Source organism: Microcebus murinus, chromosome 15 (assembly GCF_040939455.1).
Source record: "Microcebus murinus isolate Inina chromosome 15, M.murinus_Inina_mat1.0, whole genome shotgun sequence".
Lineage (NCBI taxonomy): Eukaryota > Metazoa > Chordata > Mammalia > Primates > Cheirogaleidae > Microcebus > Microcebus murinus.
Genome location: NC_134118.1, coordinates 24414867 through 24436466, shown reverse-complemented (window position 1 = coordinate 24436466; position 21600 = coordinate 24414867). Strand labels below are relative to the sequence as shown.

Sequence of the window (21600 nt, the reverse complement as noted above, 5' to 3'; positions counted from 1 at the left end):
ACATTACTAGGGAGTAGATTCAAGGCAACTGAGTTCCTTTTGAAGGTTCTGTCTCTAGGCAGAAGTTCAGAGAAAGCCCTGTCCTGCATTTGTAGGGGCTCAGAAAATGACACACCAAAATGAAGGCCTCAGAAGCAGTCTTAGAAGCAAAATGAAGGCCTCAGAAGCAAAACTTTTTCTTTAACTTTCTCCTGCCCTCCTATCTCTGGCTTCTCATTCTCCCCTGAGGCTAGCCATAAGATTAGAATCCCTCTTTCCTGGGGTGATAGAAACCAGAACTCTTTATCCCCAAAGCCAGCCATAAAACCTAAACATATTACTCTAAGTTTCCTTCTGCCTTTCTGTGTAAAAACTGGCTGTAAAAATAAATTATCTGACATATCTGTTTGTAGGTCATAAGATCCTCATTCCAGAGAGGGTCCTGACCCACACCCAGAAGGAAGGAATGCATGTTCAGAGAGGCCAAGAAGAATATATGTAGGTCTTTTCTGGGTTTCCCCATTTAGTGTATCTTTGGGTCTTCATTCTGAAGGAGCCTATGTCACATAAAACTATGATTAAATTTATATGCCTTTTCTCCTATTAGTCTGCCTTTTCATCAGTGATTTTCAGCAAACATTCAGAAGGTAAAGGGGAAGTTTTCTCTTGGCCATTACACGTTTTTGCTGTTCTTCCAATGCCTTCAGTTTGAAGTCCAAAGCAGCATATTTTGGGGTAACATATTCTGAACTCCTTAAGTTTCCATAGATAGCGGGGATGTTTCTTTCCTGGACCTTTTCTCCTTCCTGCAGGATGAAATGCAAACATGATAGCTGGAGCAGGCATATTAGACTATATATATATATATATTTATATATATATATATATATATAAAATTTTATTTTTGTTGTTTTTCTTCTGGCATATGCCCCTAGGTATACTTAGACTACATATTAAGAATGACAGAATTACAATGCCATCTGGGAAACTACCTTAATGCAATGGTAGCCTCCAAATACATTACTAGGCAGGCCATTCCAAAGGTGATGGACAGAAAGGCTCACAGACCAGTTTCTTGAATTTCATAGCTTATTTAAATTTCATTGAACCAATTTTAAACATATAGTAAGAAACAAGGGGAAAGAGATTTGGCAGGTTAACACATTCCAGATAGGTTGTGAATGAGACAGTAACATTGCCTGAATCCTTGATTATGCATGTCATGTATGTGAGCCCCCTCCCCAAATATTTTCCCACTGAGAGGGTAGTTTTGAGAACCAAAGTTGATGATAAGCAAACAGGCTCAGCAGGTGGAAGTTATTTGGAGCCACACATGCCATCACTGTTGGAGAGATACAGGGACAAGTATACAGCTACTCATATTGCTTACCAGGGACATAATGAGCTGCCATGCCCTTTCCATGCGTATTGTCTGCAGAAGGCAAATGGGGCTAAAATGGGTTTTAACAATGGGTGGTCAAGTTAAGATCTCATAAATACTGGTTGTTTTATAAATATTTGGTGTCTGATAAGTATTTGGTGCTTCTTGATTCTTTCATCTCTTTGTAGCACACAGAAGGCCTACTGACTTTCTATATGTCTAACATTGTCCCACATGCTAATTTATGATTCATACTAAATAAAATTTTGTCTATATATACCTCAGAAACTTCTTGCTTATCAACTTAACACTTCTTATACATTTCTTATGAATTAACTACTTAACACTTATGAGTTTTATCCATCCTATTTGTTGTTGTGTTGGTCCTCCATAGCAGAATTTAATTACAGAATATTTTTGAAACTATTTCAAATAATAGAACAAACACACATTGTACATACAAGGAGATGAATTTTCTAAGGATATTGGAGCTTCCATTCCAGGCCTGAGCTGTATTAGCTTTGTATGAGAAAGAGGTAGATTTTTATTTTTATCAAGGAGTGACTTTCAAGTTGTCTGTCACTTTCAGGGGTATTAAATACTAACTCACACAGGTGCACATTAAATACAAAACAAACTTTATCTTATTAAAATAACTTTTAACATGAATAATTAACATAATATTACTGTCCACATTTCAGTAAGTTGTTATGTTTTAGTAAGTCATTAAGACTTCTTGAAAATCCTTGTGAACAAATGATGATATAAGGCCAGATGAAAATAAATGTGTGGTCCCTATTAATTCCATTTCCATCAATATATAGACTTGAATTCTATGCTAGCTTCCTACCTCTTATTCTTTCATCCCCCCATCTCCATAAAAATGCAAGAATCAGTCTGCTTGTAAAGAATCAGACTGCTTGTAAAGTTGGAGTTGTTGGCTCCTTTTCTCTTACCATCTCTTTTGCTCCACCCTCTCTCAAGAATTGCCTCCAGAGAACTTGAAAATTTCCAAGATTATTAATTCGACTTTTAGCAATTTAAATGTAGCTCCATCAAAAGCCAGTTTTAAAAAAAGTCATTTTTAGACTGATGCCTCCTCCTGTCAATTTGAAAATACTATTCAAATATCCATTTTAGATTTCAATCCAGGTAACAACAGGGATGATTTCTATCCTTCTCACTGCTTTCTTGAATGTTTTGTATAACTTAATAAGTTCTCACTAAAAGAATAAACTCTCCATAAAGAAATGAATGCCACTTAAAGACCCATAACTTCCATAAAAATATTATGTTCTCTATAACAGTTTATTAAAGACGCTCAATGTTTTCAACCACGACTAACTACATTTTCTTAAAAACTGACTACAGCCAAAGCTTATTATCTGGATTGCCCACTTATTTCTTCTGCCCTATATATGCCGAAACTAGCTGTTCAATAAAACAGCCAGAGCACTGGAATAGCGTGGAGAAGCAGCCAACGCAGAAAATCTAACTTTTCTGTAGAACACAGCAGCTTGTAGCATTAAAGCTCTTAACTGAGATTGGAATGGCTCTGAAAAGAGCCTTTGGGTTTGACGTTGTCTAGAAACATTTACTTAGAGCTGGTGTACTTGGTAACAGCCTTGGTGCCCTCGGACACGGCGTGCTTGGCCAGCTCTCCCGGCAGCAGCAGGCGCACCGCCGTCTGGATCTCCCTGGAGGTGATGGTCGAGCGCTTGTTGTAATGCGCCAGGCGAGAGGCCTCGCCCGCGATGCGCTCGAAGATGTCGTTGACGAACGAGTTCATGATGCCCATGGCCTTCGAGGAGATGCCGGTGTCGGGGTGGACCTGCTTCAGCACCTTGTACACGTACACGGAGTAGCTCTCCTTGCGGCTGCGCTTGCGCTTCTTCCCATCCTTCTTTTGGGCTTTGGTCACCGCCTTCTTGGAGCCCTTCTTTGGGGCAGGAGCGGACTTGGCAGGTTCCGGCATGATAAAGCACTCAAGCAGCAAGAGAAGGAAGAATGAACGTTAAACCGCCCCCGCTGACCTACTTTTGTAGGTCTTCTATGCAAATAGGGACTTCATCTTCTCAATCCCTGATTGGAGAAATTCAGTAAATAGGTTTTTATGCAAATAAGGTGGATTCAAATCTACTTTTTGATTGGCTATTTGTCCGGAACCTCCCTTAAATTTTTTTATACACCACTACGAGAAAAAAAAGGTAGTTTTTCTTTTAAAACAGTTAAAAAAGTTAATGCCCTGCTAGTACTATCCAGTTATGATTTCTGACTCCATGACCAGATTTAAACAGAAACAAAAGACTGATATGTATTTGTGTCTCTAGTTTTGTACTAAGTTGCAGTTTCCTGTTTTAAAGTTATCCGTGAAGAACTAATTCTAGGAAACAGAACATAAAAATTAGCTAAAGATTTAAGTGCTTCCAAAATTGTGCCATTGGCATTCTTATAAAATCTGGTCAAAGTTGGCAGCATTTTTACTTTATCTAAAGATTTAAGCATTTTCAGATACCAAATGATGGTCTTATTTCAACTACAGTAAGATTTTAATGTTCCCTAGAACACTGTATGGGAATGATGCCAGTGTTTGTTGAAAGACTCAGAATTATAAAATAGGGTGTTTCTATGGCTAAAATAAACGTTTTTTTAAACTCAAAAATTTTTAATAAAATATACAAGACGAAGGCCGGGATGGACCAATCATGTTCAAACGCGGACTTTTTGAAATCCATCGGTAATTGCGAAACGTTCATTTTTGTCTTTTCCCAAACTCAATCCCAAACAAATGCATTAAAATAGTGAATTAAGGTACATAATACAAGGAGGCGCATAATACACAGTATAGGGCAAGAGAACTAGAAAAGTAAAAAGGAGCACCTTTCAATAGGTTAAGGTTTTCTAAAATGAAACCTGGTAGCCAATCACAGGGCCTATCAGGTAATTTCATTCGGGGCGCGAAATTTGAACATTCGGACCAATCAGGAGAACTTTGCCTTTATAAATAGGAGCAAGACACGCTGATCCCTCAGTAGGGACTATCTGCTGAAGACTTTCCTCATGGCTCGCACGAAGCAGACAGCCCGCAAGTCCACCGGCGGGAAGGCGCCGCGCAAGCAGCTGGCCACCAAGGCGGCCCGCAAGAGCGCGCCGGCCACCGGCGGCGTGAAGAAGCCCCACCGCTACCGGCCTGGCACCGTGGCCCTGCGCGAGATCCGCCGCTACCAGAAGTCTACCGAACTGCTGATCCGCAAGCTGCCTTTCCAGCGCCTGGTGAGGGAGATCGCGCAGGACTTCAAGACCGACCTGCGCTTCCAGAGCTCGGCAGTGATGGCGCTGCAGGAGGCCTGCGAGGCTTACTTGGTGGGTCTCTTTGAGGACACTAATCTGTGCGCCATCCACGCTAAACGTGTCACTATCATGCCCAAGGACATCCAGCTCGCGCGCCGCATTCGTGGAGAGAGAGCATAAACTTTCCTCAGTTCCTAATCCTTAAATCCAAAGGCTCTTTTCAGAGCCACCTATGGTTTCAATTTCAAGCGCTGTAGCACAAAGGGGTAAATTGTTCTGAAGCGCAGAGACTAAGGGGCTGGTGGCAGGGATCGTGGGTGGAGCCCCTAGACCTTGGCCGGCCGATCCTTTTATTTTGGTCCTTAGCCTCCGGGCCATTTCCCACAGCAGGTCAGGGTATTCTCCATTTTGTCTGGGACAAAGTAAATCAAAGTCCAGATAAAGAAACTGCATGAGTTTCTTTCTGCTAGGCCCGGAGCCGAGAGACACGAAGCCTCATGCATAGCAAATGCTGTTTATTTTGGGCATCTGGTTGCAGATGGGTGGAGACCAAAGAGCCTTCGCCCTGAGGTAGGGGAAGCCTTGGGTTTTATAGGTTTCTTATTTGACATTGAGCACCCGGGCCAGAACATCCGCTGCAATAAATTTTTTTTTTAAATAACCAGTTTCTAGGACCCCTGAGTCAGTCTCACCCTGCAGATGCAGAGATAAGGAAGGAGGGTAATTCCGTCCTTATCAGGGAGAATAGTAATGCTGGCTGCAGCTGTCGGTTAGGTTTACAACCTCCGGGGAAACTGAAGGCTCCTGTGGCTATTGTTTCACGAACCTCGGTTTCCCATTAACCACTTTCTCTCCCATACATACTTTTCAGAGTTCCCAGCTGGAAGAAACCTAACGACATTATTTGTAATCTGCCCAGGTTTGGAAATGACCTAGTGTCCTTAAAGTAACAGGGTGGCAAATGTTAAATCTAAGGATATTAAACACTTCCATTTGTATAATCTTGGAAACGACAATGTGGATAACAGGTTATTTTTTGCCCTGTTAAGGAAAGGGGTGGGTGGGTGTGACTATAAAGGTTTAAAGCAAATTTCTTGATGTTAGAACTGTTTTGTAGCTGCATGGGATGGTACCTCCATGAATCTATATAGGATAAAACTGAATAGGGCTATACACAAACACACACAACACATACTCTACAAATGAGGCCATGCAAAAACTCGTGAGAACTGAGCAAGGCCTACAGTCAGCCTAACAGTATTTTGCCAATGACAGTTTCCTGGTTTTGATATTATAGCTATATAGTGAAGGAGAGGCACAATTTAATCCTTATCCATATAGGGTTTTTTTCTGGGTAGGCCTGAGAATTAAATTGACAAGACAGATGAACAGGAGAAAAGCAACTGTATGTAATATAACTTTTATGTGATATGGGAGCCTTCAAAAGGAATAAAAGCCCTCCATACAGAGAGTTGAATAGTATATGCTAAATTGGACAAAGCTGAAAATGTGCTGAGGAAAAGGGGTTCGGGATAGGGTAGTTAACTGGGTGGAAAAGTAACTAGAAAGATGAGTTAGTTTAACAAGCTTTATATAGATTTCCCTTCTGCCTCAAGAATGCTACTTTCCTTTTGCCATAGGGATGGCATCTTTCACAAGGGAATTTCAACTCCTGCTTTTGGAAACAAAGTTCAAAGTATTTTTTGCTTGCATCAGTTATTTTTCAATGGCCTTTAACTCAAAATAGTCAATATGCCATCACAGCATATTTTGGGGTGTCATGTTCTGAACTCCTTCAATAGGATGCCATTTTTAGGGAAAACTGGATTCAGAGTTCAGGGAACTCTACTATTACAACTTGTGAAACTAGTTATTTTCAAAATAACAAGGTAAAAAAATGTGACAATTCTTATAGGAGTTGATACTTGTATTGCTTGGGATTCCATGGTTTAAGAAATCAATGTGGTTTTTTTTTTTTGGACATAAATAGCCATGTTTTGTACTTTTTGCTGTGTTGGTGGTGACATGTCCATTAGTTTATAGTTCATTTATTCATATAAGTGGATTTTTGTTAGATATTGCTGACACTTCCTCAAAAATCCATGGTCTTTAGGATCATGTGCTTGGCACATCATAAGAACACAATAAAAATGCAATATTATTTTGAACATTTTATTCTAAGTACGTCATTTATCTCCTCTTAAATGCTCCCATGCAACTAGCTCAGTAGACTTTTTTTTTGTAATGTAAAAATCTAGTGGTGATCATCTTTATTTCTCGCATTGTGTAAATCTGTTTGTCTAGTATTAGAATTTATGAAACCCTTGCCTGAATTCCCCTCATCAATCTCAGGAGAGGACAATTGCCCCTCCCACCCTCTGTCCTCCATATGACAACAGGGCATAAGCCTCTGCCAATTTACATACTTTTTTCTTTGCAATCCTTCATTATTTAAATGTGTAGTGCTTAATAGGTATGAATTAGAACATACTGTATGTATTGGTATTATATTGGCAATGTTTTGAAATCCTTCTCTGTGCTTTACATTTCTCCGTATTAAAATATTTTGTAAGAGTAGACAGCAATAAGGATGTATTGTTTACCAACTAGATGCCACTATTTGGTTTAACTCAATTATTAACAAGTACTTACCCTTTTACAAATGAGGCCATTGAGACTCAGATTAACAAAGGTCTTTAATATCAAAGTGTGAGATTCGCTGCTCAGGGATTCCAAATTTCAAACCTGATTCTTTCCTTTAGTTTGTGGCTTGGCAGTGAGTTTGAATTCCTTTATTTCTTGGGGTTTGGGCTTGTTTTAATTCTAGAATGGCAAATGATCCAAGAATATATGTGAAATGAATTAAATCTTTAAATATATACACACATTAAAAAATGAGGTACTTTCCTTTGTGTACAAGTTGACACTTGTGTTTAGAGATTCTTATTCTCTAAATACCAGTAAATCTCCCTCTCCAGTTTTTTCTTAGGTCCTGGTATTACTAGAAACAGAGGGGCAGGGATTCAATGCATTTTCCCGCCTAATTCTTTCAGTTTTTAAAAAAGTCCGCAAATCGTTCTATAAGCAGCTGTAGCAAGTGAGTCGTTGCTTTGTTTAGCTATACCATTGAGCTTTTATTTACCATGTCTGGGATTGGGAAAGGCGGCAAAGACTTGGGAAAAGGTGGTGCTAAACGCCACCGTAAAGTGTTAAACTACAACATAGGGAATTACCAAGCCTACAGTTTGCCACCTGGCCCAGCGTGGCAGTGTCAAGGGCATTTCTGGTTTCATCTACGAGGAAACGTGCAGGTGCTCAAAGTGTTCCTGGAGAACGTGATTCAACGCCATCACCTACACACAACACGCAGAGCAGCAAGGCGGTCACAGCTATGGACATGGTCTATGTGCTAAAGTGTCAGGGACGCAAGCACTATCTATGGCTTTTAGAGTCTTGCCTATGGCTTTTTCTGAGGCAGAGGTAAAGGCCCTTTCTTAGGGCCACTTACCTTTTCTCTGAAGAGCTCACACTTAAAAGAATTGCCTAAGGAGATGGTATTGGGTGCTGCTGTGAGTGTTTTGGTACAAATATGAATATTTAATTACACAAGTCTGCTGTCTTTAAAAAAAATAACTGGCACTAGGCTTGACAAATGTATAATGAATAATGAGGGAATACAGCTGGAAAGAGAATGATCATGGATTAGAACTCTGGTGGGCTGGTTCCAGACACCACAAGTTCCAACTGCATTGACCCTTGTAGGACTATTTATCTAAAGACAAGTATTGTAGGATTTTTTTCCCTTTATAAAGATCCTCATCTATAATTAAAATTTTAGAGTTTGGGGTATCTTAATCATACTACATCCTGCCTAAACCAACTCTTGGATAACCATAGAATTAACAGCATTAGTACAAACTGTAGCATATGCCATTCTGGATACATTTTTTGCACGTATTTGTTTTTCTTTATTTACTCCTATTTTTGACAAGAGATGGTCAAAACATTAGAAAATCATTCTTAAAAATTCTTTGAATTAATTTAGGCAAGGATTGCCAATGTTTAGGAGAAAAGGTTTAGGAGAAAATTTGTTGGGAAACCCTGTACTCAGTGCCAAAATATCCCCTCACATTGCTATTTTCAAGGGGTCAAATGTATCTACAGTGGAGAGATTGGCTCCGTTTGTTAGTTAAGTGATCTAATTTAGCACCTACCACTAGAAAAATCTCTTATTTCATGCCTCTGCTTGTGTTGCATTATATAGAACTTCACCTTGCCAAAGGTGTAACTGGAACCTAATCATGTCTCAATCTGCTGTTTACAAGAGTACTGGGGAAAAGGGAGCCAATTAAACATCTGAAGGAGAAAAAAATCAGAATTTAGAATGTGGGACATTTTATAAGACAGTTTGTTTCTTCAAAAAGTCATTGTACCTCTTGTACTCTTCTGCCATGGGAGGACATAATGTTTGTTCCACTTCCTTTTCTGCCTTCTGCCAAGTTAGAACTCAGCAAGAAGGCATTCACCAGACACCATATGCTGGCACCTTGATATTTGACTTTCCAGCACCCAAACTGTGAGAAATTTTTGTTATTAAAAAATGTCAGTACCAAAAAAAGAAAAAAAAAATAGAGACTGTTCAAGATTAAAAGAGGCTAAAGCAATATAGCAACTAAACACGACATTGGCCAGGTGCAGTGGTTCATCCCTGTAATCCCAGTGCTTTGGGAGGCTGAAGCAGGGGGATTGCTTAAGGCCAGGAATTTGAGACCCTCCAACTCTATAAAAAAAAAAAATCTGTGTATATGTGTAAATAAATATCTGTGTATATGTATAAATAAATAGATTCAATGTGGTTTACATTCTGGCTCTAAAAAAGAAACTATAAAGGGCACTTTGGAGACAATTGAGGAAAATTGAATTTGGACTGGATATAGATCATTTTAGGAACTCTTTTTTCTTTTTCTTTTTTAGGTTTTATATTTCAAGAATTCCCTTATTCTTAGGAGTTAGAAACTGAAATATTTAGGTGTAAAGTCTAATGAGTCTGTAATTTACTTTCAAGTGGTTCAGCCAAAAATGTTTATACATACATATACATATATCTATCCACAAAAATGGTAGATATACTCAATTTTTAAATCTAGGTGGCAGATGCTTGATAAACCAATCTTTTATAGGAATATTTTTATATAGTTTGGATATATTTATAATACAAATTGGAGAAAATTATACATGACAAACTCTGTCAACTCTTTAGTGCCATAATGAGAGAGCTCCTCATAATAGGTGTAAAAGAGCTGCCTGCTTGCAGAGAGGGCTGGAAGTAGCAGGACACGCAGCTCCATGACACTTGTCATAAGTATCATAATTCCCCTTGCTTTGACTCCTTGATCAGAAGTTAGCCAAAGGGAATGTCATGGAAACAGGGTATTTCAGGCAATGTTGGCAAATGGTAAGTGGGCCACCAGTGTTAAGACACAAGGGGCAGTAAGCAGTTTAATGCCATGGAGACTGGAAACAGATATATGAAGAAAAAGGCAGTCCTGACAGTTGTCTGAGTGAGGGCCTCCTTTTATAAACTGAGAAACTCAGAATTAACCTTATGCTGTGGGAGACATGTTAATGGGGTGTGACATGGTGAGATTTATTTTAATTATATCAATTCTTTTGGAAATAGTGGCCATATACTTTGTGATTTGTAGTGACCAGCTGGGTTCAGTTAAGGTAAAGACAGGAAATAGTCTATTCACATTGGACAATAGTAGAAAAATTTCCTAAAGAAAATACTTGCAAATTCAAGGCAAAATACAGAAACCTCAAGAAACATTACTTCTAGGCCTAGTAAGGATCACTTATAAAGCAGAAAGGGCGAGAGGAGCAGTCACTAGATCTGCACAGAGAGGGATCCCTGTGGCCTTGAGAGAGGGATGCAGGCAGCTTATGATGATCTCTGAAAGGGAAACTGCGGGATAAATACCTCATCTCATTTTCCTCCAGTATCCTGCATGAGGTTTCCACTGTGATTTTATATTAAGCCACTCATTCCTGCCTCCAGTCTGTTGTTTAAACACTATATCACACTGTACAAGGACACACAAAATTCTGGTACCTGTAGGAAAGGTGTTTGAATGAATAGGGTTGGAAAACCCTGAAAGGTAAAAAGCTTGGCTTTTGTAGAAAAAATAAATAACCCAATCAGAAGGAAGAAATTTTAGGGACCAAAACCATTGGCCCACTAAATGTTTGCTGAAGAATCACTGACATGAGGCAGATTGATTAACAGGAGATAAAGCATACAAATTTATTTAACATGTATATATGGGAGTCTTCAGAATGAAGACCCAAAGATACAGAGGAAACTGTCTATTTTTATGCTTGTTTTCAGTAAAGTATGGATAACCATGTAGAAATATAACTGGACAATATGGGTATGATCTTATGATAATAGACTGAGAAAGGAAACCCAGAAAGGCCTACGTTTCCAGATTCTTCTTGGCCTCTCTGAGCATGCATTCCTTCCTTTTGGGTGTGGGGAGGACCTTCTTTGGAATAGCAGTCTTGTGACAAAGTAGAACAGGTAATTTCTTTATGGCCAGTTTTACATAGAATAATTTTAGGTTTTATGGCTGGCTTTGAGAAAACAGATTTTAATGCAAAGGTCAATCTGTAACTTTAAAATCCTTTCTAGGATATACATTTTCTCATTGTTCTTTATTTTTTCTACAAAAGCCAAGCTTTTTACCATTCAGGGTTTTCCAATCCTATTCATTCAAACAACTTTCCTGGGGTTTCCGAATTTTTTGTGCCCTTGTAAAATATAATATAGTGTTTAAACAACAGATGGGAGCCAAGAATGACTGGCTTAAAATCACAGCTCTGACACTTACTGGTTGTGTGATAACTCACATAACTTGGACTCTTACATAGGGAGCCAGGGAAAGGATGTTTGGGGTAGAGGACCTGCAAGAGGAAAGTCTCAAGGTGAGAAAAGCTTTGTGTGTTCCAGAAACAAAAGGAGAGCCAGTGTGGCCCCTTCCTCTGTTTCCAAATGCATCACAATCTCTGCTTCTCTCCTCACTTTTCTTCTCTGACTCTGACTGTCCTTGGCCTTCACTTATAAGGATTTTTGTGATTACACTGGGCCCACTCAGGTAATCCAGAATCATCTCTTAATCTCCAAAGCTTTAATTTAATGACATCTAGAAATTCTCTTATGCCACTTAAGAAAATATATTCACAGGTTAAGGAGATTAGGACATGGACATGGGATGGGAGGGCATTATTGTTTACCACAACTATAAGGAATAAAGCCTTTTAACATCATTTTTATAAGACAATTCCGAATCCCTAGAAAACATAAAACTCAACCAGAAAATAATTAAGATATTTTCTTTTTAAACTTTAAATTCTTAGTTGCCAGATTATTATAATTAATCAAACATTAAAAGGAATGTTTAAAGAATATTGAATAGATAGCAGCATTCTTGGGATGGCTATAGAACTATGCCATAAATACATTTCCAAAGACAAAACCCAAAACTATGCTGCAGAACTGACCTGGTGCTATTGTGTCACAATTGCCACTGCTGAACCAGAACTAAACTGGAACCCATGGCTGCTGTCACAACCACAAATTGGCCCATCTGATATCTCCTATCCAGCAGTAGCAGAAGCTTTAAGCAGAGTTTCTGTTCTCCTGTCTTCCAATTCTAAAGAGAAGTCTTTTAAATGTGAGACTGTTTAGTGAAACCCAGGCCACTTATCTGCATTCTAGCTGCAAGGGGGTGGGTATTGAAGTTCTGAAGCCTAGATAAGTGAAGCAATACTTTAACCTGAAAATTTCACTTTATAAAGGAAATAAATGAACCAGTATTTTTCAATCTTTTTGTCCTTCAAGTTCTATAGTAAAAATAAAATAAAACAAAAGAACATACATTTGAAACTAAAATTTTTTTACATAATATTTTTTACTTATGACATGAGATGGTATCTTAATGGTCTGAACAAGGGCAGGTCATGTCATAATTGAGAAAAGTGTTTTGTCTTGATGCTTTTGAACTCTGCGATCCCATTAAGACATGATTTGAGGAGTGTCTGCAAAGCATAATTTCTATTTATTATATTCCATACCATTTATTTTTTATATGCTGGTTGGGACCCATTAAGTTGTTTTCATTACCAACAAATGGTTCTCAATCTGCATTTTTTAAAATATGCAATATAAATGACTGGTAGCCACAAATCTTAATATTTGTGTAAAGGGAAATGGTTAGGAGAGAAGAAAGTTCTGAGGGAGCAGAAATGTTAAAGGGGTAAGATTTGTACAAAAGTGTATTGGTGGCCCTGATTAGCTTAATTTCATTGATTCATTCAGTCAATGCACAAACATTTAGAAAGTGAACAATATGTGACATGTAATTTTTTTTTTTAAACGTAGAAACAGGGTCTTGCTCTGTTGCCCAGGCTGGAGTGCAGTGGTGCTATCATAGCTCACTGCAATCTAGAACTCCTGGGTTTAAGTGATTCTCCAATCTCAGCCTCTCAAAGGGCTGGCATTATAAGTGAGAGCCACCACACTCGGCCTGTGCCATGTAATTTTTGTAGGTTCTGAGGATATTAAAATGAAGACATTGTCCACGGTCTCAAGAAATCTTAAGGTGGCATTAATCATCACTAAATGTTTAATAGCTGTAGTTATATATGTGTAGCTGTAGTTATAAATGTGCAATAGCTGTAGTTATATAAGGAAACTCTGAAGTAGAGCTACAGACATGTGTGGAGTGTGGTTTGTGAAATATAAGAAATCCTAGGTACTGATTTTGCCTGTGAGAACCAGGTAAAGGTTTCCTAAAGGAAATTTTTGAAGGAAGAAACCCCCAAAGGAGTCAAAGGTTATTTGTGGAAGAAAGATTACATAAAGGATTACTGTTTGCAAAAACAAAGTTGCAAGAACAGCAGTTGTTCAGTGCATTGAGCTATAGAAATCCGTACTTGGGGAGAGGTGAATTGTAGAGGTGGACAAGTATCAGATAAAGCACAGAAATTGAGTATTGTTCTGCAGATATTAGCAGAACCAGAGAAAGCTTTTTATTTTTGCAAAGATGGGATGACAAAATTTACAGGTTACTCAAGTCTCTCATTGCTGTGGTATGGATTGATTGTAAGGTGGGAAGAATGTAGGTAGGGCTGGAAGGTTGATACTCGGTTCTCTTCTAGGTGCCTGGAGATGCCTATGTATGGCACACTCTGGAAGAGATGACTCATGGGCCATCCATGAAGTGATGAATATGAGAAAGAGTTCATTGGGAAGAATCAAAAACAGGAATAGAACATAGAAAAGCAGGCTAAGAAGAATTAGGAGCATAGGATCTGGGCCAGGAAGAAAGGCATTATTAGAAAACCTTGTGAAAAGATTGCGAGGGCAAATAACATTTGCCCTCACAATCTTAATTTGTTGTCACAAACTTAATTTGTTGCCCTCGCAACAAATTAAGTTCTTGAAGTGTGCCTTTGGATTTGGCAATTCACACACTGGTAATCATGGCAAGGACATTGTTAGTGAGTAGTTGGTGTAGAAGTCATGTAATCATGGAAAGGGTAAGGTGAGTGACACATAGGAAGTGACTTCAGATTACTTGAGCCTTAGAGGTTTGATAAAATATGAAGGATTTAGTAATTGATGGAATGATTCAATTGAAAGACACTAAAATACATTTACATGTGGAGGGAAAGGAATCGAAAGTACATCAAAATTTAATTGGGATCTTAAGTTTAACACTTAATTGGTTTTTAGTGTGACCGAACTTATTTTCTGATAAAGTTATTAACAGTAGAAGGAAGATCATAAAACAACAGGTGCAGACTTAAGCTGGTAAACTGGGATGATTTCACCCTTCGGTTTATGTGAAAAGTCCTCAAATGGGAAGATTTAGAACACAGGTGACAAACTACCTCTCCAGCCTGGGGGAAAAATATTAAGGTTAGAATGCAGCAGGGTCACAGGTGGAAAGGCCTTGGGTAGACAAAACACATGAAGGAACCAGATCCTATTTGGGAAATAAACAGTAAAATGACCAATAAAATCGAGACATCTGTACCAACAAAGGCTTATAGGACTGTACTAAGACAAAAACTAAAAATACTGCTTTCACTTTGAAAGGTGGTCTTACTAATAACCTAACTGGAAAGTATACTACCAAAGATAAAGTGAACGAAATTAACTCACAACTACCCTTTAATTAAAACACATGTGGCCTAACTCTTAGCCTGAAAAAGGTTCCTGAGGGGGCAGAAGTGCAAACTTCTCCAGCTTCCTCAAGAAGAGACAGTACCAGATGCCTCTCGCTGTCAAGAATTGTCTGCTACCAATCTGCTACATGAAAAAAACAGAAAAAGCCAGTTTCACAGCCGCTTTTATCAATACCCTAAAACAGGAAAAAAACCATGCCATTTCTACCCTTTAAAAGTTACCGCTTTTCTCGCTGCCTAACATTTCCTTCCTCTTTTCGTGTCGTGTCCACTTTTTTTCAGGTAAACGAACATTTTTGCTGCTGTGTATCCTATTCACTGCCGTAAAAGTCCCCGCCTCAGACTATGGTTATTACCTTTGTAAAAATCTTAAATAAACCAACGGGAAAGAGGTGCCATTCCCAAAGTCCTTTCAAATGTAAGGGCTTATTTTCACATTCCCTTTGTTCTGAGCACGCGAAATCCGCCATTTTAAGACAGCTACAGACTTTGAAAAACACCCAAGTACGCTGAGCCAAAGCGGCTTCCGCGGAAGCAAGTTGGAACTGGAAACAAATGCTAACTAAACAAAGCATACTACGTTACCTTCACGTCAGTGACAGCCCTTCGTGTGACAAAATGAGTGGCCCTGAAAAGGGCCTTTTGTGAGCAATGCCTTATGGAACAAGAAACCAGGTTAGCCACCAAACCCGTAAAGAGTGCGACCCTGGCGCTTGAGTGCGTAGACAACGTCCATAGCCGTGACCGTCTTGCGTTTGGCGTGTTCCGTGTAGGTGACAGCATCACGAATCACGTTCTCCAGAAAAACTTTGAGCACACCCCGAGTCTCTTCATAGATGAGACCGGAAATGCGTTTAACACCACCGCGACGAGCTAAACGCCGAATCGCAGGCTTAGTAATGCCCTGGATGTTGTCTCGCAAAACCTTACGGTGACGCTTAGCACCGCCTTTGCCCAGGCCTTTACCACCTTTCCCTCGACCAGACATGATGAACAGCAAGCAGCAACCGCACTATTGACGCCCAGATGCTTGATGCAGCGTCTTATATATCAATTTTGCGGACCTTTTTGAAAACTGAAACAGAGGGGCGGGAACAAGCTCTGTGTCCCCGCCTCTCCTCTACCTAACTGGGCGTCCCCTACAGTTGCCTAGGGAGAGAAAGGGCGTAGAGTGAGGAAACGTGTCTGGCTCCTTCCTGTTTCCTGGCCTGGGTCCTGAATCCAGTGCCTGTGGGCTCTCTCAGAGAACTAATATTGTATTAATACAAGTTTCCTAACTGGTCTTATTTGTGAAACGAAGGCAGTAAAGCTACATTTGTTTACAAAATGGAGAGATACCACAATAAAATTAATTTTTAAATGTGAATATTCTTTAGAAAGATGTGTTATCCTAAATTCTTACAATCTACCAATATTCATTATTAAATTTGGCCAGTCATGAAACGTTGCGTTTGACACAGACATGCATAAATAAATAGTTTTCAGCACTCCTGATAAACAGAGAGTTCTAGGAAGGAGTGCCAATATTAACTAAATTTACATTCTTTGTGTTCCAATTTATAAAGCACTATGTGCTATGTTAATATGAGGAATCCCAGGCTGGAAGACCTAATCATCTACTAAGTGATATTGCTGGGCTTGACTCTGGAGTCTTACGACTTCGCTGTCTGTCACTGTTTCCATGCCAGTTAAGAATTAACATTACATTATGGTGAATAAACCTTTGCAAATTAACACTAATAAATTTTGTGAAATAGTGCCCTAATAAAAACAGCATCTGAACTAAAGTTCTACACACAGATCATAGGTTGATATATTTAGTAGACAAATTTCAACATTTACTCGCACATACCACACATTCACATTCAGTGCCTTTTATGTACTACAGAGGTACTTTTAAAAATCCCTTTTCTGCTCATGCTTACCTTATAGGCAATCAGAAGATTATTCATTTCTTACAGTTAAGTCTACTTGGAATTTAGTTCAGGTCCAGTTACCTGCAGGTATAGACACATGGGTCTCCCATGCTTCCTTTTTGATAAAGGTGCCGAACAAGCATCATTCATTCATTCAACAATTTAGGGTCTACTACAAACCAAGAATGATGTACAAATACCAGGTTTACAAAGATAATCACATCTGTTCTTTTAAAGAGCTCAAAGTCTGGTAAAGGGAAGAGAAAAGTAAACTCAGGGTGAGGGGTCAGACATCAGCCTAGTATACTCCTAGCTGCTGCCTAGTATCTATGGGTGGAGCATCACCTTGTTAGAAGCTTGTTAGACATACAGAATTTTGGGCTCAACCCCAAATCTACTGAATTCATATTGCATTTTTAATGAGATCACCAAGTGAGTTGTATGCTCATTCAAGTTTGAGAAGAATTGTTTTAAAGCTGTGCTGTCCTATATTATCCACTAGGAACATGTACTCATTTAATTTTAAATTAATTAAAATTAAAAATTAATTTCTTCACTCACTCTAGCCACATTTAAGTGCTTAATAACCACATATGGGTAGTGGCTACTTATTGGACAACACAGATACAATACATTTTCATCGTTGCAGAAAGTTCTCCTGGGCTGTGCTGTGCTATGAGAAGGGATTTCTTCAGAGGAGTTTCTAATTCAGACAAGAAGGGAAGGGGAAAGAAGTGTGCTGAATGCATGGGTACTCAGGAAGTGAGGATTTAGAGTATTTTTGAAGTACAATAGAAACTAGCCAACTTCTGGATGTACCAGATATTACAGATAGAGAAAAAGATGTATATAAAGGAAATTGGACATTTTTACGAAATAAAATTCATACACCATAGTTGTGCTTGAAGAGAAGTTTCAAAGGGCCAGTGTCCTTAGGTAAGACCATCTGACAGAAAATTAAAATAAGTATGATTTTTCATGGACCTTCTGAACTCATTTGATACTAATACAAAGCTTTATTTTCTGTATAGTCCATGTTTTCTTTGCCTTTTTTGTTATTCATTCTACATAGTCACCTTACTTTTGAAAACTTAGAAATTCACTGAATTATGGAATGCTTAAGCACTGCCCCTGTGGATTGACCTAGTGAACACTACCTGTATCTGTCAGTCATTTACTATGGTGGTGGTGGTGGTGGTGGGGTTAACACAAAATTGAGACAATAAGAAGCTGTAAATTAGTTATCACTTATCTAAGAAGTTTTTGTTAGCTATTTTTTACATCTATGAAATAAATAGTTCAATCCTTAGTGTAGTTCACAATCTACTGTTTCAGGTTATATACACATTTAGAATTCAAAAGAAATAAAAAAAACTTTTCTTTAGGGCTACCTCAAAATATGTGAAACATTTCATGACTTCAAGTTTGCATTCCTACGGGGTGATCCAGCTTTCAGGAACCTTGTCCATGCAACAGTTTCAGAGAAGATAAACACCTGGGTGCTTATTTCAGAGAAGATAAGCAATAACACAGTAATTATACCAAAGCCCCTTCCTTCTATAAACATGTGGAGAACTTTATTGGCAAAATTGAGTCTCAGTGATTGTCCTCCAGGAAAGACAGAGATTTACTTACAATTAAGGAAATGGTCCTTATCCCCAATGCCTTTGCACATCTTAGGTACCTAACTAGCCATGGGAACCAGTAAGTGTTATATAATAATGAAATGGTGGCATCTTCTAATTGAATCTATCTAACTTGATAAGTAGTTACAATTACTCAACAACTGATATTATGACTACAATAATGACCAAAATAATAAACATTTAGAAATCTGAATTTTAATTGTATTTTTATGTCTACATTACAAAGCTATGGACTAAAAAAAAGGGCCTATAGTATTCTTGCGACTATTGCTATTGACAATGATGCCATCAAAGATGACATGCAGCACCTTCCTACAGACATTGATAAAATGCCTCTCTACAGGAATAATCAAGTATTATTGTAACAAAATTGAGTATTGCTAACCCAGTGCTATGTGTTTGCTTCCTTAACACACAATATTTGTATTTATTTTTTTGGCATATAACATATTCTTAAGTCTCAGAGACTTGGTTCCAGTCTGTGCCTTCCAATAAATGATAATTTAGAATAAGCCAAGTGATTTTTGTAGAATTAGTTGAATAAGGAGAGATGACATCTTTAAAGTTGATTATTTTATTTTGGATTATAGGAAAAAATTCCCAAATCACCATTCAGCATAGGCAGGAATAAGTAGAGTTTTGGAAATATGATTATTTTTATTAGGAGAAACATAGTGCCGAAATACCTTTCTTATTTATTTCTTTATTTTGACAAACATAGGGGTTAATTTCAGTATCTGATTATTTGATGGAGAATATTAAATTTGTGCTTACTCATCTATAAAACAAGATACTTCTATTAGGCCTATTGATTTGTAAACTAAAAGAGATGGAATAATAAAGTCACTCATGCTTGCTATGAAATGATTGCTCAACTCCTTAGGTGGACAAATTCAGTCAATTAATTTAAATTGTGACAGCCTTGTTCATATGTCGTGAGTAAAAAGCCTAAGGAGAATTATGAAAGTTCACAAAGTGATTTAAATGAGAAGTTTTTTCTTTGTAATCCTCTGTGTCCATACTCGCAATGTTGGAATTTGTATTTTAAATGTAATTTTGAAATACGGAAAATATATACAAAATTCTATGCTAAATATTGAAGGAAGAAATCTTATGGACCAGAATGTCTTTCATTAAATTATTTACAATTTTAAAGAGAGGGGACATAATCGCATAATCTGTCAATGCTTACAGCTCTCAATTCTCACATCTGGTAAAATGATGTCTTATCTGCCGTTCTATAACTCCATGATTCAGTTTTCTTTCTTGTAGATGTGGTGTTTGGCCTCTAATGTCAATTCTAGGTCTGAAAACTCTATGATCCTTATTTTTAAGACAAGATTGGTGACTCTATTTACCAATGTTTATCTAAAAGACAAATCGGAGCAGTCTCAGTCTCAACTTTCTGAAAAATGTTTAAATTACTAAAACACGGGGATCAAGTACAGCTTACATACTGGTAACCCAAATACTTTTTTTTAAAAAAACTTATCTTTTCTAAAATAATCGTCTGTTTTGTACATAGAACTTTCTACCTCAGTGCCAATTCCTAAGAGCTTGATGGAAACAGCTTGCAGCTTGCCTGTGCTATTGCTCCTGCGAAAAAATCCAATTTCCCTAAACATTTTAGTAAATATCAGTTTATTTATATAAAGTTAAAAAGATAAGAATACGCAGAACAACGTCCTGGAAGGGAGATTTGCAGATGAAGCAGGGAGAAATAGTATTTTTAAGGAAAACCTGAAAGTTGTCTCGATTTGACCAAAGTTTGAAAGAGAGTTGGGGGAATCAGGAAAGTTTCAGGGTGCCAGTTTTGAAACTAGGTATAGAAAATGAGGCAGGAATGAAGCCCAAAGTCCCTCGGGTCCGTTTCCCCCAAATCTCTAATTATTTCATGCCCAGATTTCTTATATTTTTATCCTTTTTTAAGGGGCAACAAACACAGCCATTCGGCAGAGCCCAGGAGCCCTTCTCTAGCAGCGCGGCGCATGGAACAGGGAACCAATCATCACTCAGCGTCTCTCTATATAAACCCTCCGCCTCTGGCGCACAGGGCACGCCGTTCTGACAGTTTGAGGTTACTTTTGAGTTTTCTGGTAAATCAGAACCATGTCGGAAACTGCTCCAGTTGCTCCTGCTGCTCCCGCACCTGCGGAGAAAACGCCCGTGAAGAAAAAGGTGAAGAAAGCTGGCGCAGCTGCTGCGAAACGCAAGGCGTCTGGCCCCCCGGTGTCAGAGCTGATCACCAAGGCTGTAGCTGCTTCCAAGGAGCGCAGCGGCGTCTCCCTGGCCGCGCTCAAGAAGGCGCTGGCGGCTGCGGGCTACGACGTGGAGAAGAACAACAGCCGCATCAAGCTTGGTCTGAAGAGCCTGGTGAGCAAGGGCACCTTGGTGCAGACCAAGGGCACTGGCGCTTCTGGCTCCTTCAAACTCAACAAGAAGGCAGCCTCCGGGGAGGCTAAGCCTAAGGCGAAGAAGGCAGGCGCAGCCAAGCCCAAGAAGCCCGCAGGGGCAGGCAAGAAGCCCAAAAAAGCGACCAGCGCCGCCACCCCGAAGAAGACCGCTAAGAAGACCCCAAAGAAAGCAAAAAAGCCGGCAGCGGCTGCTGGGGCCAAGAAAGTGGCTAAGAGTGCGAAGAAGGTGAAGGCTGCGAAGCCGAAGAAGGCTGCAAAGAGTCCGGCCAAAGCCAAGGCTTCTAAACCTAAGGCAGCCAAGCCTAAATCTGCTAAGCCCAAAGTTGCCAAGGCTAAGAAGGCAGCTCCTAAGAAGAAGTGAAAAACTGGCGGGATGTTATGCTTTGGAAATCTCAAAGGCTCTTTTCAGAGCCACCCACTGATCTCACTCAAAAGAGCTGAGCCGGTTATTTCTTTAAATTCCCGCCATGATGTGTGATTGGCTACGCGGTTTCACTATGCTGGGCGGGCGCGCGCACGCAGCAGCTCAGATGCAAGCCGTGCTACAATCGTACGGGTTTCATTTTGAAAAGGTTTGGTTTCTAGTGCAGAGGAGGTGGTGTAAATACTTTATCCTTAAGGCAAGGGCAAGACGCCACGCGCGTAGTCCTCACGCGGACCAGAAACGAGCCCCGGGTCATTACTGGTTGCCAGGGGCAGGTGGCGAGGGGTGAGCGTCTACT

The 21600-nt window shown here is 39.2% G+C and overlaps 4 protein-coding genes and 1 pseudogene across 4 annotated transcripts; 3 read left to right on the top strand and 2 right to left on the bottom strand.

The window, feature by feature from the left end:
* Positions 1-2705: 2705 nt before the first annotated feature.
* Positions 2706-3390, bottom strand: LOC105858292 (histone H2B type 1-C/E/F/G/I). The gene has a single exon (XM_012741322.3). It carries the CDS (start codon positions 3333-3335, stop codon positions 2955-2957), a length of 381 nt encoding a protein of 126 aa, XP_012596776.2. The 5' UTR covers positions 3336-3390; the 3' UTR covers positions 2706-2954.
* Positions 3391-4408: 1018 nt separating this feature from the next.
* LOC105858277 (histone H3.1) lies at positions 4409-4884 on the top strand. The gene has a single exon (XM_012741292.3). It carries the CDS (start codon positions 4421-4423, stop codon positions 4829-4831), a length of 411 nt encoding a protein of 136 aa, XP_012596746.2. The 5' UTR covers positions 4409-4420; the 3' UTR covers positions 4832-4884.
* Positions 4885-7677: 2793 nt separating this feature from the next.
* LOC142876334 (uncharacterized) lies at positions 7678-8310 on the top strand (annotated as a pseudogene).
* Positions 8311-14212: 5902 nt separating this feature from the next.
* Positions 14213-15945, bottom strand: LOC142876335 (histone H4). Its single transcript, XM_076010522.1, has one exon. The coding sequence runs from the start codon at positions 15888-15890 to the stop codon at positions 15579-15581; it is 312 nt and encodes a 103-aa protein (XP_075866637.1). The 5' UTR covers positions 15891-15945; the 3' UTR covers positions 14213-15578.
* A 4574-nt stretch (positions 15946-20519) lies between these two features.
* LOC105858284 (histone H1.3) lies at positions 20520-21353 on the top strand. Its single transcript, XM_076010518.1, has one exon. It carries the CDS (start codon positions 20574-20576, stop codon positions 21237-21239), a length of 666 nt encoding a protein of 221 aa, XP_075866633.1. The 5' UTR covers positions 20520-20573; the 3' UTR covers positions 21240-21353.
* The last annotated feature ends 247 nt before the right edge of the window (positions 21354-21600 follow it).

Excerpts from the sequence above, each read along its gene's own strand:
- LOC105858292 (XM_012741322.3), bottom strand. The coding sequence starts at position 3,335 with ATGCCGGAACCTGCCAAGTCCGCTCCTGCCCCAAAGAAGGGCTCCAAG.
- LOC142876335 (XM_076010522.1), bottom strand. The coding sequence starts at position 15,890 with ATGTCTGGTCGAGGGAAAGGTGGTAAAGGCCTGGGCAAAGGCGGTGCT.
- LOC105858277 (XM_012741292.3), top strand. The coding sequence starts at position 4,421 with ATGGCTCGCACGAAGCAGACAGCCCGCAAGTCCACCGGCGGGAAGGCG.
- LOC105858284 (XM_076010518.1), top strand. The coding sequence starts at position 20,574 with ATGTCGGAAACTGCTCCAGTTGCTCCTGCTGCTCCCGCACCTGCGGAG.